The sequence below is a fragment of the Danio rerio genome, chromosome 4 (assembly GCF_052040795.2).
Source record: "Danio rerio strain M-AB ecotype USA chromosome 4, GRCz13ab, whole genome shotgun sequence".
Classification (NCBI taxonomy): domain Eukaryota; kingdom Metazoa; phylum Chordata; class Actinopteri; order Cypriniformes; family Danionidae; genus Danio; species Danio rerio.
In genome coordinates, this window is record NC_141024.2 from 74,747,501 (window position 1) to 74,764,181 (window position 16,681).

Here is a 16,681-nt window from a genome sequence, read left to right on the forward strand (position 1 = left end):
CAGCTTTGATTCATATCTGGACACTAGAAGAGCAGTGAAGTATCAAAGTATCTGTATTCACAATAAAAAAGGCAGTGCTGCTCCACATACTTGAGTTTGTCCAGTGTGTAGTTTGGATCCTCCAGTTGTTCAGAGAGCAGCTTGACTCCTGAATCTCCTGGATGATTGTAGCTCAGATCCAGCTCTCTCAGGTGTGAGGGGTTTGAAGTCAGAGCTGAAGACAGAAAACCACAGCCTTCCTCTGTCACCATACAGCCAGACAATCTACAAACACAGCAATAGTCCACATCACACAGTTGGACAATCACACATCTCTTTGTGTTGTGAAGATGCTGACTGCTGTTTCTGCTCATGTCAACAGCAGTGATGAACACACACATCCTGATCAGCTCTCCTTATTGATCCAGCCCTCGCATCAGCACACACACACAAATAATGTAGCATCTTAACATGGTTTTATAGTTGATTTTAAAACATTATAAGTGTGATTTGTAGATGATCGACACCTAGATGCAGGATTACAGCTGGTTGGATGACTGTAAGACATTTACTCAAATGTTACAGAGGTCTGAGATGTGTAATCAGGTGTAGGGCTGGGTGTAACTGCCCATGATTTAATGCACTCACTTTGCTTGCCCTAATTGGAGTCACCACAGGAGGGCGCTCTAGACTAATAGGATTTAAGTGAGACAAAGCAGAGTAAGAGCAATTCACGTTTGTTCACGAGCTAACAGGTACAGCTCGGAAGAATGTCTTGAGCTTTTAGTGTCCCTTCGGCAAGCAGAGCGAGGGATGTTTTGTTTATTGTTTGATTTATTTGGAAAATGTTAGATGTTTTGTAAATGTTTGTTGTTTATTTTTCTATGCTGTTCGTTTGTTTTCTCTAGTTTTACGGTGCTTTTGGTCTTTTGATGCTTCGGTGTTTACAACAAAGAACTGAGAAAATGATGATTTATGTGATGAACTTTATTGCATCCAAATAAACCATTTTAAATGCACCCGTCAAAACTCTCTGCCTATTTATTGAAAGCTGAAGGGCTGCTACACAGAGATGTCAGACAATATTTATTAATAATCGCCTTTAAAGATATCCTGATGTCTGATAATCTCGTCTCTCCCCTCACATCTGTCATGAAACATGTCCACACACACATGCACACACACACACACACACACACACACACACACGATCTCTGAAGAGGAATAACTGGAGAAGACAGAAGCGCTGGTGAACTCCTCTGAATGACCAAAACACCCAGGCGGGACAGAGCAACAGACAGATGCTGAGCTGCTTATCTTGGAGGATGGCCAGCACAAACTCAATGCAGCTTCACACTCTCGTCCATCCCTACATCACAGCATCATCAAGACGCATTTATTAACTACTAAAACTGTGGACAAGCAAATATGATACAGCCTATAGATACTGTCTAGCCAGTGCTCAGACTAATATGTGTGTAATGTGTTGAGGCCGCAGCTCATGATTGGCCATCCGCTTTCTCTTTCACTCACACATTCCTCTCCAAAGCGTGTGAGGGGGTCTAAACCTCAGATTATACTCATGAGCAAAAGGCCCGATCTCTCCTTCACATGTCTGGAGCTTTGTTTGCTTTATTTGTGTGTTAAAGTCATTCTAGATGTCTGTCAGCCTGTTCCTGTGGGTGAGATGGAGCGACTGACACATGAAATAAAGCTTTAGCATATGCATTCATCTACAATCTAAAGGGAAGTGTCGTGTTATTACTAGACCATCTACACTTACAGACTGGGCCGACATTTACTTGATCACTTCACTAGATTATCTTCCCTCAATAATGTGGATTATCTAATCTAATCTAACCTGATCTACTCAAATCCACATCGCCCAGCCCTAATCAGGTGTCCAGACTTTAAAGATGCTCCCTAAATGTGCAGATATCAGACATACATTATATTATATCACCTTCACTGCTTTCTAACCAGTGCGAATGCTAACTCTTATGTTTAGGGTGGGACATGCTAGCAGTTAACGTTAGCTAGCTCTCAGCTAAACATCAGCTCTATTAGTTTAGCTTTAGCCGCCAGGAGTCTTAAGAAACAGAGCGGTGTCCCACATGTGTCTGAGTGACCAGGGCACTCATATTGACAGACAACCCTACTGAAAAATCCAGCTTGAACCAGCCTTGGCTGGTCTTAGCTGTTTGACCAGGCTGGTTTTAGAGGGTTTTTGGCCATTTCCAGATTGGTTTCCAGCCATTTCCAGCCTGGTCTTAGCTGGTCAGGCAGGAAAATGACCAGCTAAATCCAGCTAAAACTAGCTTAACCAGCCTAGGCAGGCCGGGAGCCCAGCCAAAACCAGCTATGTCCAGCTTAAACCAGCCTGGAAATGGCCAAAACCCCTCTAAAACCAGCCTGGTCAAACAGCTAAAAACAGCCAACCAGCCTAGGCTGGTTCAAACTGGATTTTTCAGCAGGGAAGCGAATCACACGAGAGTTGTCAGTGCCCATTCTAGACTCACAGTGGATTTAACAGTGATATTACCTGTTTTCCAGACAAACACACTCAACCAATGGCTATTGCTGGACCAAGTTCATGTCTGAATATTAGCGAGTCCTAGACTATAGAAAGAAACGTCTTGAGTCTGGACTCGAGTACTACAGCCCTGACAGTCACCAACTTCAGCTTGTAGATCAAACTTTACTGTATGAAGAGCAACAGAACATGACCTGATCTTCATTTGTATATTATATTGTGGACGATGATGTAAATAAACTAAAACAAACACAAACCCGCTCTCTTAATGTCTCTTTCACCAGCCTGACAGTCACATTCACACTGATGGAGCATTAGGGGACTTTTATTCTGTCAGCTGAGAAACACCTGATCAATAATCATGAGCGCTGACTCTCCTTCACACACAGCCTCTCTGACAGAAGATCTTCAGTCAATATATTGCTTCATGTGAATGAGTAATCAGGGTTATTTTCAGATGCATGTGTAGTAAATACATCAGTTCACCAGGTCTCTTACAGTAAACTGCTGAATACATGCTTATAGTGTGTCTTCATATTATTGTAGTGGTTTAGATCAGTGGTCTTCAACCCCCAGGCGGGTGCTGGTGCGTGGATCAATCAGTACCGGGCTGAACAAGAATGAATTATCTTTAAGTTGGCAGATAAAGAAGCTGCATTTAAACTGGATTTGTGGGGACGGCGCGTGAACAGAGGCATATCGGACGTGTTTTTAAACATTAGCGTGGATTTTGTGTGAGACTGAGCCTGCGCCCTCACTCACCAAGCTGCTGCACGATCACCAGTCTTCACTGTTAAAGGAGTTTGAGAAACACTTTCGCATGTCGAGATGTACATGATACTGTATGTGTGTGTGCTGCGCCCACAGGCTGTTTCACAGGCACATGCAAAGCTTGAAGGTAAACAAACAGCGGCTTATCATAAGCATCTTATCGATAATTATTTATACGGTTGGCATTAAAGTGAACATATAAACGTTATGTGACTAATTTCTAGCAGCTAAATGTGTCTGGAAAAATATTCAAAGGCTTTTATTCTCATAAACCGCGCGGACGTGAATGCGTCTGACTGTTCTGATTGGCTAAAGCAGACGTCTCACGTCAGCACGTTCTAGACGTGCACGCGCTCTTTCCAGCAATCTTCCTTCTATGGACCATCTCGTTGCAAAGAAACAAGCTCAGGGCTCCCATTGATTTAGCGGTACTGATGTTATAATATGTTATATTGTTGGAGCAATGTGTTAATAAAGTTATTACTTCCTAATGTTATAATAGCATTGTAATGTTGGAGCAATGTGCTAATAAAGTTCCATATGAGTACACAGTGGATTCACGTTGACCGGTCCGCAGTTAGAAAAAGGTTGTGGACCACTGGTTTAGATAATATTAAGAGTGTCGTGAGACTTTTATATGTTTAGAAGAAACTGCAAACTGAACAAACAGCAGAGCATGTCTAAACTTCACCAGGACACAACAGATATAAATATAAAAATATAAAATATGAATAAATAATTCAGAGGTAATTCATTATAAAGATCATTAAAATAAACGGATTCCTTTAACTTTAAGTCACATTTGGGTATATTGGAAAAAGAGAAGCTCTGAAAGTGCAACATTTCATAATAGACTAAGTAAAGCTTTTAAATATATTTATAGATAAACATACATTATTAAAGCTATGATTAAAATCACAACCCTGTAAATGTTTTGTTTTTTCTTCTGTCAATCCACTGAATGGAGCTCCACATCAGGTAACCCAATATGAAACTGTATCTGTAGAGTGGAGAATCATTTACCTCAGTGTGTCCAGTTTACAGTGTCGACTCTTCAGTCCATCAGAGAGAAGCTTCACTCCTGAATCCTGCAGGTCATTGTTACTCAGGTCCAGCTCTCTCAGCACACAGTTTGAGGATTGTAGAGCTGAAGACAAACTCTCACAGCACTGAACAGTGAGTTTACACATGACCAATCTGAGAAAGAAGAACACACATTACTAAAAAACACACTGTTAATGTGAACAGGCAAAACAAAACAAAAAATCAGTCAATCAATAAATTAATCAATCAATCAATCAATCAATCAATCAATCAATCAATCAATCAAGGCAAGGCAAGTTTATTTATATAGCACATTTCATACACAGTGGCAATTCAAAGTGCTTTACATAAACGAGAATAAAAGAAACAAGTAAAATAAAAATAAAAACAAATAATAAAAATGCGTAAAAACAAAACAAAACATAAAAACAGGTAAAATGTGATATAAAAGAATGAAGAAGAGAAAAAAAAATCAAGCAGGTGTTTAAACTCAGACCTCAGTTTCTCCAGTTTACAGTTCACAGTCTTCAGTCCATCAGAGAGCTTCTTCACTCCTGAATCCTGCAGGTCATTGTTACTCAGGTCCAGCTCTCTCAGCACACAGTTTGAGGATTGTACAGCTGAAGACAAACTCTCACAAGAATCGGCAGTGAGTTTACACGTCATCAATCTGAGAAAGAGCACACATTACTAAAAACACACAGTTAATGTGATCAGACTGATGTAACAAAGCAAAAAAATCAATCAATCAATCAGTCAGATACTTAAACTCAGACCTCAGTGTGTCCAGTTTACAGTGTTGACTCTTCAGTCCATCAGAGAGCTTCTTCACTCCTGAATCCTGCAGGTCATTGTTACTCAGGTCCAGCTCTCTCAGCACACAGTTTGAGGATTGTAGAGCTGAAGACAAACTCTCACAGCACTCAACAGTGAGATTACAGAACTGTAGCCTGTGTAGAGGATAAACACAATATGTATTTGTTAATCTGGTGTGTTTAATAGTCTGAAGCACATCTGACTGTAGTAATTGGTTTAACTTCACTAATTAGTGAGCACATCTGCTGATTTTAGCTTTAAATAGTATTTATGTCTATTGTTACGGCTCAGTATCTGTGCCTGTGTTTGTTTGTATTTTTTTTTCTCTCTTGCTCCTTCTCTACCTATCATTTTCTTTAGGTCCGCCCAGCTCATCTACCTATTGGCCAAGCTAGATGCCAGTCATCATTACCGTTTGCGATGATGTCATCATTGTCCAATCACAAGCAGACTTCCCCACTTTAAAAGGAAGCGGGTGCAGTTGAAAGCTAGCTTGATTTTTGCTTTTTGCTTGCTCACTGTTGTGTGTTTGCTATGTTGGTTGACTGTGTGTTTTGCTGGATAGCTGGATTATGTGACAGTTTCTTGTGTTATGTGTGTTATAATCATTTGTGCTGAAATCGATCTTTAAAAGTGTTCTAATTGTGTTTTCTCTCTGATTACCAGATATACGACATCAGTGGGATTCGAGGAACAGGGTAGATGTTACGTGACCTACATGTTGCTATATGTAGGAGATACCAATGTATTATACACACTAGTTTAGAAGTGTGCGCCACTAATTGTACGTTTTGTTTACGTTTGTGTTTAGAAGTGTAGTTTAGATAGGCCGTGAAAACGCTGAAGACTTTTCTTTCTCTTTCTTTTATTAGATAGTATAGAGATTGTGGGTTCTAGTTAGAGTTGTGTTTTGTTATATTATTTTCTTCTCTTTGGCGCCACTTTTGTTCCTCCTCCCCTTTATTACAACCATTTATTTATTCTTGTTTTCTTTATCTCGTATTAACTTTGTTTATCAGTTATCCACTTTGTAAAATAAATATGTTTTAAATTATAAACATTTTGGCATAATTTGGTTGTTTGTCTGTTCAATTGCCACCACCATTCATAAAAGGGTCATCCTTTTTAAATGTTGCGTTAACCCTAGCCTTTCCATCTTAAATAACCATAACAGCACCACTGCAAGCGCAATGACTTCTCCCACGGGAGACATACACCTTATTATTATGCACCACTGCAAGCACAGTAACCGCTCCTACGGGAGACACACACTTGATTACACACTGCTGCTAGTGCAGTGACCACTCCTACGGGAGATGCACATCTTATTATGCACCATTGCTAACGCAGTGACTGCTCCTAAGGGGGACGCATACATTGATATTATGCACCACTGCAAGCGCAGCGACCGCTCCTACAGGAGATGTACAGCTTATAATTATGCACAACTGCAAGCGCAGTAACCGCTTCTACGGGAGACGTACACCTTACAATTTTGCACCACTGACAGCGCAGTGACTGCTCCCACGGGAGACACACACTTGATTACACACTACTGCTAGTGCAGTGACCACTCCTATGGGAGATGCACATCTTCTTATGCACCATTGCTAACGCAGTGACCGCTCCTACGGGACGCCCGTCTCCCGTGGGAGCAGACACTCTTGCTGGAGACATTCATTATGCACCACTATCAACACAGCAACTGCTTCCTCCCGAAACACATACCTTATAACTCAACAGCACCCCTCCAAATTTTTTAGACCAGCAAATTTTGGGGGGCTTGCACATTGTCTGGCTGCTGTCCTGTAACCAATAGCTATTTTTGGGGAGCGTTCTGGGGCCGGGCTAGATACTTCGCTCGAATCCCAACTCCTCTTTGTTGCCTAATAAGGGGAACAACTCGAGTTGGGGTGTCTCCTCGAGCTCAGAGCCCTCCCCCCGGACAGCACGCCAAATATGCTTTATACTTAAACGAATGCAAGTGCGAACTCATGAAGTGATGTTTTGTAAACAAATTTCGGGAGGAGCATGCGCAGAAGTTTCAGTATCGAATACGTCATTGACAATTATCCCATCATCGAATCAGTTCTTGAACAACCCATATATATACCAAAGCTGTCTTACCTGCAGCATCTCACGACTTTAGCATTTGTTTACCACCCCGTCACCTCACCTCTTGCATTGCATTCCCAGTGGGAGCGTTCTGGGGCCGGGCTAGATACTTCGCTCGAATCCCAACTCTTCTTTGTTTCCTGATAAGGGGAATATCTCGAGTTGGGGTGTCTCCTCGAGCTCAGAGCCCTCCCCCCGGACAGCACGAGAAATATGCTCCTGCATTTATTCTGACGCTCCTGCATTTATTCTGGAGCTCCTGCATTTATTCTGGCGCTCCTGCATTTATTCTGGAGCTCCTGCATTTATTCTGGCGCTCCTGCATTTATTCTGGCGCTCCTGCATTTATTCTGGCGCTCCTGCATTTATTCTGGCGCTCCTGCATTTATTCTGGAGCTCCTGCATTTATTCTGGCGCTCCTGCATTTATTCTGGCGCTCCTGCATTTATTCTGACGCTCCTACATTTATTCTGGATCTCCTGCATTTATTCTAGAGCTCCTACATTTATTCTGGCGCTCCTGCATTTATTCTGGTGCTCCTACATTTATTCTGGCGCTCCTGCATTTATTCTGGCGCTCCCGCATTTAATCTGGAGCTCCTGCATTTATTCTGGCGCTTCTACATTTACTCTGGAGCTCCTGCATTTATTCTGGCGCTCCTGCATTTATTCTGGCGCTCCTGCATTTATTCTCCTGCATTTATTCTGGCGCTCCTACATTTATTCTGGCGCTCCTACATTTATTCTGGCGCTCCTGCATTTATTCTGGCGCTCCTGCATTTATTCTGGAGCTCCTGCATTTATTCTGGCGCTCCTGCATTTATTCTCCTGCATTTATTCTGGCACTCCTGCATTTATTCTGGCGCTCCTACATTTATTCTGGCGCTCCTGCATTTATTCTGGCGCTCCTGCATTTATTCTGGCGCTCCTGCATTTATTCTGGAGCTCCTGCATTTATTCTGGAGCTCCTACATTTATTCTGGCGCTCCTGCATTTACGCTGGCGCTCCTGCATTTATTCTGGAGCTCCTGCATTTATTCTGGAGCTCCTACATTTATTCTGGCGCTCCTGCATTTATTCTGGCGCTCCTGCATTTATTCTGCCGCTCCTGCATTTATTCTGGCGCTCCTGCATTTATTCTGGCGCTTCTACATTTACTCTGGAGCTCCTGCATTTATTCTGGCGCTCCTGCATTTATTCTGGCGCTCCTGCATTTATTCTGGAGCTCCTGCATTTATTCTGGCGCTCCTGCATTTATTCTGGCGCTCCTGCATTTATTCTGGCGCTCCTGCATTTATTCTCCTGCATTTATTCTGGTGCTCCTGCATTTATTCTGGCGCTTCTGCATTTATTCTGGCGCTCCTACATTTATTCTGGCGCTTCTGCATTTATTCTGGCGCTCCTACATTTATTCTGGCGCTCCTGCATTTATTCTGGAGCTCCTGCATTTATTCTGGAGCTCCTGCATTTATTCTGGAGCTCCTGCATTTATTCTGGCGCTCCTGCATTTATTCTGGCGCTCCTGCATTTATTCTGGCGCTTCTACATTTACTCTGGAGCTCCTGCATTTATTCTGCCGCTCCTGCATTTATTCTGGCGCTCCTGCATTTATTCTGGAGCTCCTGCATTTATTCTGGCGCTCCTGCATTTATTCTGGCGCTCCTACATTTATTCTGGCGCTCCTGCATATATTCTGGCGCTCCTGCATTTATTCTGGCGCTCCTGCATTTATTCTGGAGCTCCTGCATTTATTCTGGCGCTCCTGCATTTATTCTGGCGTTCCTGCATTTATTCTCCTGCATTTATTCTGGCGCTCCTACATTTATTCTCCTGCATTTATTCTGGCGCTCCTACATTTATTCTGGCGCTCCTGCATTTATTCTGGCGCTCCTACATTTATTCTGGCGCTCCTGCATTTATTCTGGCGCTCCTGCATTTATTCTGGCGCTCCTGCATTTATTCTGGCGCTCCTGCATTTATTCTGGCGCTCCTGCATTTATTCTGGCGCTCCTGCATTTATTCTGGAGCTCCTGCATTTATTCTGGCGCTCCTGCATTTATTCTGGCGCTCCTGCATTTATTCTAGAGCTCCTACATTTATTCTGGCGCTCCTGCATTTATTCTGGCGCTCCTGCATTTATTCTGGCGCTCCTGCATTTATTCTGGCGCTCCTGCATTTATTCTGGCGCTCCAACATTAATTCTGGCGCTCCTGCATTTATTCTGGCGCTCCTGCATTTATTCTGGCGCTCCTGCATTTATTTTGGCGCTCCTGCATTTATTCTGGCGCTCCTGCATTTATTCTGGCGCTCCAACATTAATTCTGGCGCTCCTGCATTTATTCTGGCGCTCCTGCATTTATTCTGGCGCTCCTGCATTTATTCTGGCGCTCCTGCATTTATTCTGGAGCTCCTGCATTTATTCTGGAGCTCCTGCATTTATTCTGGCGCTCCTGCATTTATTCTGGCGATCCAACATTAATTCTGGCGCTCCTGCATTAATTCTGGCGCTCCTGCATTTATTCTGGCGCTCCTGCATTTATTCTGGCGCTCCTGCATTTATTCTGCCGCTCCTGCATTTATTCTGGCGCTCCTGCATTTATTCTGGCGCTCCTGCATTTATTCTCCTGCATTTATTCTGGCGCTCCTGCATTTATTCTGGCGCTCCTGCATTTATTCTGGAGCTCCTGCATTTATTCTGGCGCTCCTGCATTTATTCTGGCGCTCCTACATTTATTCTGGCGCTCCTGCATATATTCTGGAGCTCCTGCATTTATTCTGGAGCTCCTACATTTATTCTGGCGCTCCTGCATTTACGCTGGCGCTCCTGCATTTATTCTGGAGCTCCTGCATTTATTCTGGAGCTCCTACATTTATTCTGGCGCTCCTGCATTTATTCTGGCGCTCCTGCATTTATTCTGCCGCTCCTGCATTTATTCTGGCGCTCCTGCATTTATTCTGGCGCTCCTACATTTATTCTGGCGCTCCTGCATTTATTCTGGCGCTCCTGCATTTATTCTGGCGCTCCTGCATTTATTCTGGCGCTCCTGCATTTATTCTGGCGCTCCTGCATTTATTCTGGAGCTCCTGCATTTATTCTGGCGCTCCTGCATTTATTCTGGCGCTCCTGCATTTATTCTGGCGCTCCTGCATTTATTCTCCTGCATTTATTCTGGCGCTCCTGCATTTATTCTGGCGCTTCTGCATTTATTCTGGCGCTCCTACATTTATTCTGGCGCTCCTGCATTTATTCTGGAGCTCCTGCATTTATTCTGGAGCTCCTGCATTTATTCTGGAGCTCCTGCATTTATTCTGGCGCTCCTGCATTTATTCTGGCGCTCCTGCATTTATTCTGGCGCTTCTACATTTACTCTGGAGCTCCTGCATTTATTCTGGCGCTCCTGCATTTATTCTGGAGCTCCTGCATTTATTCTGGCGCTCCTGCATTTATTCTGGCGCTCCTACATTTATTCTGGCGCTCCTGCATATATTCTGGCGCTCCTGCATTTATTCTGGCGCTCCTGCATTTATTCTGGAGCTCCTGCATTTATTCTGGCGCTCCTGCATTTATTCTGGCGCTCCTACATTTATTCTCCTGCATTTATTCTGGCGCTCCTACATTTATTCTGGCGCTCCTGCATTTATTCTGGCGCTCCTACATTTATTCTGGCGCTCCTGCATTTATTCTGGCGCTCCTGCATTTATTCTGGCGCTCCTGCATTTATTCTGGCGCTCCTGCATTTATTCTGGCGCTCCTGCATTTATTCTGGAGCTCCTGCATTTATTCTGGCGCTCCTGCATTTATTCTGGCGCTCCTGCATTTATTCTAGAGCTCCTACATTTATTCTGGCGCTCCTGCATTTATTCTGGCGCTCCTGCATTTATTCTGGCGCTCCTGCATTTATTCTGGCGCTCCTGCATTTATTCTGGCGCTCCAACATTAATTCTGGCGCTCCTGCATTTATTCTGGCGCTCCTGCATTTATTCTGGCGCTCCTGCATTTATTTTGGCGCTCCTGCATTTATTCTGGCGCTCCAACATTAATTCTGGCGCTCCTGCATTTATTCTGGCGCTCCTGCATTTATTCTGGCGCTCCTGCATTTATTCTGGCGCTCCTGCATTTATTCTGGCGCTCCTGCATTTATTCTGGAGCTCCTGCATTTATTCTGGAGCTCCTGCATTTATTCTGGCGCTCCTGCATTTATTCTGGCGATCCAACATTAATTCTGGCGCTCCTGCATTAATTCTGGCGCTCCTGCATTTATTCTGGCGCTCCTGCATTTATTCTGGCGCTCCTGCATTTATTCTGCCGCTCCTGCATTTATTCTGGCGCTCCTGCATTTATTCTGGCGCTCCTGCATTTATTCTCCTGCATTTATTCTGGCGCTCCTACATTTATTCTGGCGCTCCTGCATTTATTCTGGCGCTCCTGCATTTATTCTGGAGCTCCTGCATTTATTCTGGCGCTCCTGCATTTATTCTGGCGCTCCTGCATTTATTCTGGAGCTCCTGCATTTATTCTGGAGCTCCTGCATTTATTCTGGAGCTCCTGCATTTATTCTGGCGCTCCTGCATTTATTCTGGAGCTCCTGCATTTATTCTGGCGCTCCTGCATTTATTCTGGCGCTCCTACATTTATTCTGGCGCTCCTGCATATATTCTGGCGCTCCTGCATTTATTCTGGCGTTCCTGCATTTATTCTGGCGTTCCTGCATTTATTCTCCTGCATTTATTCCGGCGCTCCTACATTTATTCTGGCGCTCCTGCATTTATTCTGGCGCTCCTGCATTTATTCTGGAGCTCCTGCATTTATTCTGGCGCTCCTGCATTTATTCTGGCGCTCCTGCATTTATTCTAGAGCTCCTACATTTATTCTGGCGCTCCTGCATTTATTCTGGCGCTCCTGCATTTATTCTGGCGCTCCTGCATTTATTCTGGCGCTCCTGCATTTATTCTGGCGCTCCTGCATTTATTCTCCTGCATTTATTCTGGCGCTCCTGCATTTATTCTGGAGCTCCTGCATTTATTCTAGAGCTCCTACATTTATTCTGGCGCTCCTGCATTTATTCTGGCACTCCTGCATTTATTCTCCTGCATTTATTCTGGCGCTCCTGCATTTATTCTCCTGCATTTATTCTGGCGCTCCTGCATTTATTCTGGCGCTCCTGCATTTATTCTGGCGCTCCTGCATTTATTCTGGCGCTCCTGCATTTATTCTGGCGCTCCAACATTAATTCTGGCGCTCCTGCATTTATTCTGGCGCTCCTGCATTTATTCTAGAGCTTCTGCATTTATTCTGGCGCTCCTGCATTTATTCTGGAGCTCCTGCATTTATTCTGGCGCTCCTGCATTTATTCTGGCGCTCCTGCATTTATTCTGGCGCTCCTGCATTTATTCTGGCGCTCCAACATTAATTCTGGCGCTCCTGCATTTATTCTGGCGCTCCTGCATTTATTCTGGCGCTCCAACATTAATTCTGGCGCTCCTGCATTTATTCTGGCGCTCCTGCATTTATTCTGGCGCTCCTGCATTTATTCTGGAGCTCCTACATTTATTCTGGCGCTCCTGCATTTATTCTGGCGCTCCTGCATTTATTCTGGAGCTCCTGCATTTATTCTGCCGCTCCTACATTTATTCTAGAGCTCCTGCATTTATTCTGGCGCTCCTGCATTTATTCTGGCGCTCCTGCATTTATTCTGCCGCTCCTGCATTTATTCTGGCGCTCCTGCATTTATTCTGCCGCTCCTGCATTTATTCTGCCGCTCCTGCATTTATTCTGCCGCTCCTGCATTTATTCTGGCGCTCCTGCATTTATTCTGGCGCTCCTGCATTTATTCTGGCGCTCCTGCATTTATTCTGCCGCTCCTGCATTTATTCTGGCGCTCCTGCATTTATTCTGGCGCTCCTGCATTTATTCTGGCGCTCCTGCATTTATTCTGGCGCTCCTGCATTTATTCTGGCGCTCCTGCATTTATTCTGGCGCTCCGACATTTATTCTGCCGCTCCTGCATTTATTCTGGCGCTCCTGCATTTATTCTGGCGCTCCTGCATTTATTCTGGCGCTCCTACATTTACTCTGGAGCTCCTGCATTTATTCTGCCGCTCCTGCATTTATTCTGGAGCTCCTGCATTTATTCTGGAGCTCCTGCATTTATTCTGGAGCTCCTGCATTTATTCTGCCGCTCCTGCATTTATTCTGCCGCTCCTGCATTTATTCTGCCGCTCTTTTATTTATGCAGGATGTACAGTTAATAAATCATCTGATAATTAATACTCTGGGTGGTTATTTGTTAACTACAGGTATAGTATGAGCAGTGTGAAACACAATTACTGATAAACCATAATTCCTGTCATCCGGGGTTTAGTATCACCCAGGGTTAACATGTTCAAGCATGAAGAGCTCTAATATGAAATAATGTGGGCTATTATGAAATATTTTTGTAGTTATTGTAGAGTGGAGAATCATTTACCTCAGTGTGTCCAGTTTACAGTGTTGACTCTTCAGTCCATCAGAGAGAAGCTTCACTCCTGAATCCTGCAGGTCATTGTTACTCAGGTCCAACTCTCTCAGCACACAGTTTGAGGATTGTAGAGCTGAAGACAAACTCTCACAGGAATCAGCAGTGAGTTTACACGTAACAAATCTGAGAAATAAGAAAACAAATCAAATTTAGATTGTATTTTTTTGTCACTCACTTCATGTAAATAATAACTTTAATCAATCAATCAATCAATCAGTCAGTCAGTCAGTCAGTCAGGTGTTTGAATTCAGACCTCAGTGTGTCCAGTTTACAGTGTTGACTCTTCAGTCCATCAGAGAGCTTCTTCACTCCTGAATCCTGCAGGTCATTGTTACTCAGGTCCAGCTCTCTCAGCACACAGTTTGAGGATTGTAGAGCTGAAGACAAACTCTCACAAGAATAAGCAGTGAGATTACAGCTCTGAAGGCTGTGAGGGGAAAAGAGAAATAATGATTTTGCATTCATCTATTAATCCAGAGCAGAGACAAAAACACTTGAATGTTGTGTTTTAGTTTGAGCAAAGGTAAAATCACTATAAGGACTCTGTAAATACTGAATTTAAGGGAGAATACAAGGCTGTAAAATAAACATCAAATTATTATTTTTCTATGAATTGACAGTTTTGTGTGATAATTAATTATTAGTTATCATTATTAAAAACTTTCTCCGTTTTCCAAACTCATGTTAACATATTAGAGCTATCAGTTTTGAAATGAGATTATATTATTGTATTGTGTAAAAAGAGAGTCAAAGTATTGAAAAGAATGTCTGAAAGTGGAGTAAACATAAGCAGAACAGATATTGTGTACAGCAGGAGATCAGTGATACATGTTTGATGTGAAAGCACAAATAGTCTGTGCTGTTTCTGCTCTGCATGTATATGACTCATGGGCTGCAGATGTGTTGCAAATCGATGTGTGAAATGGGCAAAAGTGTATCCAGAAAACTCTTACAGTGCTCTTGTGGTGTTTTTGACCACTGGCATCAGTCTCATCAGTGCTTCATCAGATCTTCTGTACTTCTGCAGTTCAAACTTCTCTTGAGTCTCTTCTGACATCAGGAGCACAAACACCAGACCCGACCACTGAGCAGAGGACAGATCCTGTGATGTGAGATTTCCAGAGCTCAGACTCTTCTGGAGGTCCTCCACAAACTCATCCTTCAGTTCATTCAGACAGTGGAAGAGGTTGATGGTCCTCTCTGCTGATTTCTCCTCCTCTATTTTCTCTTTGATATAGTCTGTCGTGTCTTTGATGTTCTCAGTTTTGCGCTTCAGTCGTGGCAGAAGCTCCTTCAGGTCACTCTGATTGGACTCCAGTGAGAGACCCAGCAGGAAGCGGAGGAAAAGGTCCAGGTGTCCATTCTTGCTTTGTAAAGTCTTCTTGACTGCAGCTTTATGAAGTTTAAACAGGGTCTTCGTAGAGAGTTTCCATGTCAGCTTTTTCCAGAAATCAAGAAATGGATTTGCTTTCTTGTTTTTGTAAATATAAAACACATAGAGAGCAGCGATGAACTCCTGAACGCTGAGATGAACAAAACTGTACACCTGTTCCCCTGAGATGGGGTTTTCCTCCTGAAACATTCTAGTACATAATCCAGAGAACACAGATGCTTGCTCGACATCTAGTCCACACTTCTGCAGATCTGTTTTGTAGAAAATCAGATTTCCTTCCTCCAGCTGTTTAAAGGCCAGTTTCCCAAGCTTCAGAACAATGTCAGCAAAAAACCTGGCATTGGCTTCAGGTTCAGAATCGCTGCTATATTTTTTCATCTGCTGCTTTTGAGACAGTAAGAAGTTGATGTACATCCCTGTGAGAGTTGTGGGTGTTTTTTCATTGCTCTCTTGACCCAGCAGAGGCTGAAGAACAGTGAGAGAGATCCAGCAGAAGACAGGGATGTAGCACATGATGTACAGACTCCTGGATTTCCAGATGTGACTGATGATGTTTCCAGCAACCTCAGCATTGCTGTTTTGGAAGAAGTACTGCTCCTTCTGTTCATCATTGAATCCTCGCACCTCAGTCACCTGATCAATGTAGTCTCGGGGTATCAGACTGGCTGCTGCTGTTCTGGATGTGATCCAGATGAGGGATAAGGGTACCAGTTGTCCCTTTAAGAGATGTGTTATTATCTCACTCACTGTCATTTCCTGATCAACCTCAGTACATTCATCATCCTCCTCAAAGTTCAAGTCAAAGCGATATTCATCCAGTCCATCAAAGATGAACATGACCTTCCCTTGTTCTTCAGGAAGAGAGCTCAGTCCTCCTGGTTTAATAGAGAAGTACTTGTTAAGCAGACCTATGAGACTGTACTTTTTTTGTTTAATCCGATTCAGTCTACGGAACGGCAGTGGAAATATGAAGACTATTTCCTGATTGTCTTTTTCTTCAGCCCAGTCTAGGATGAATTTATTAACAGAGACAGTTTTTCCCACTCCTGCAATCCCCAGTGTCAGGACTCTTCTGTTTTGTTGACCTGTGTCAGGCTGAACTTTAAACATGTCATTACACCTGATTGGTTTATCCTGTTGTTTGTGTTTTGACTCTATCTGTATCACCTCATGGTCATTCTCTCTTCCTCCAGTCTCGTTCTCCACCACATATAGATCAGTGTAAATATTATCCAGGTACTTTTGATGACCTGTCTGTGAATTACCAACCAATATCTTCTCATAGTTCTGCTTTAATTTCTCCTTTAGTTCATTGCTGGTGTTTGTGTAATCAACAGGAGGAGCTTTACAGTTCTCTACAGCTGCACCTTTACAAGAGAGAGGAAACAGATATTTTATTAAAGTAAAACATGATTATGTCCTGTGCTTCCCATTATGAAAAAATAACAATTGCACATATAAAGTAATTTGTTTGATCCTTTAAATAGCATTACAACTTATGGTATGGTAACTT

The 16,681-nt window shown here is 43.3% G+C and overlaps 2 protein-coding genes across 2 annotated transcripts in view; both read right to left on the reverse strand.

Annotated features, from left to right (window-relative positions):
- si:dkey-165o8.1 overlaps positions 1-16,681 on the reverse strand; it is an 88,531-nt gene that overhangs the window by 28,575 nt on the left and 43,275 nt on the right. The gene's annotated exons all lie outside the window — the stretch shown is intronic.
- Positions 1-16,681, reverse strand: part of LOC137491583 (protein NLRC3-like) — a 46,734-nt gene that overhangs the window by 3,302 nt on the left and 26,751 nt on the right. The window contains exons 4-10 of the mRNA NM_001445021.1: positions 14,729-16,535; positions 14,029-14,202; positions 13,725-13,898; positions 5,104-5,277; positions 4,824-4,997; positions 4,307-4,480; positions 91-264 (exon numbers count right to left, since the gene is read on the reverse strand). Coding sequence (NP_001431950.1) covers positions 91-264; positions 4,307-4,480; positions 4,824-4,997; positions 5,104-5,277; positions 13,725-13,898; positions 14,029-14,202; positions 14,729-16,535 — 2,851 coding nt within the window. The remainder of the gene's footprint in view (positions 1-90; positions 265-4,306; positions 4,481-4,823; positions 4,998-5,103; positions 5,278-13,724; positions 13,899-14,028; positions 14,203-14,728; positions 16,536-16,681) is intronic.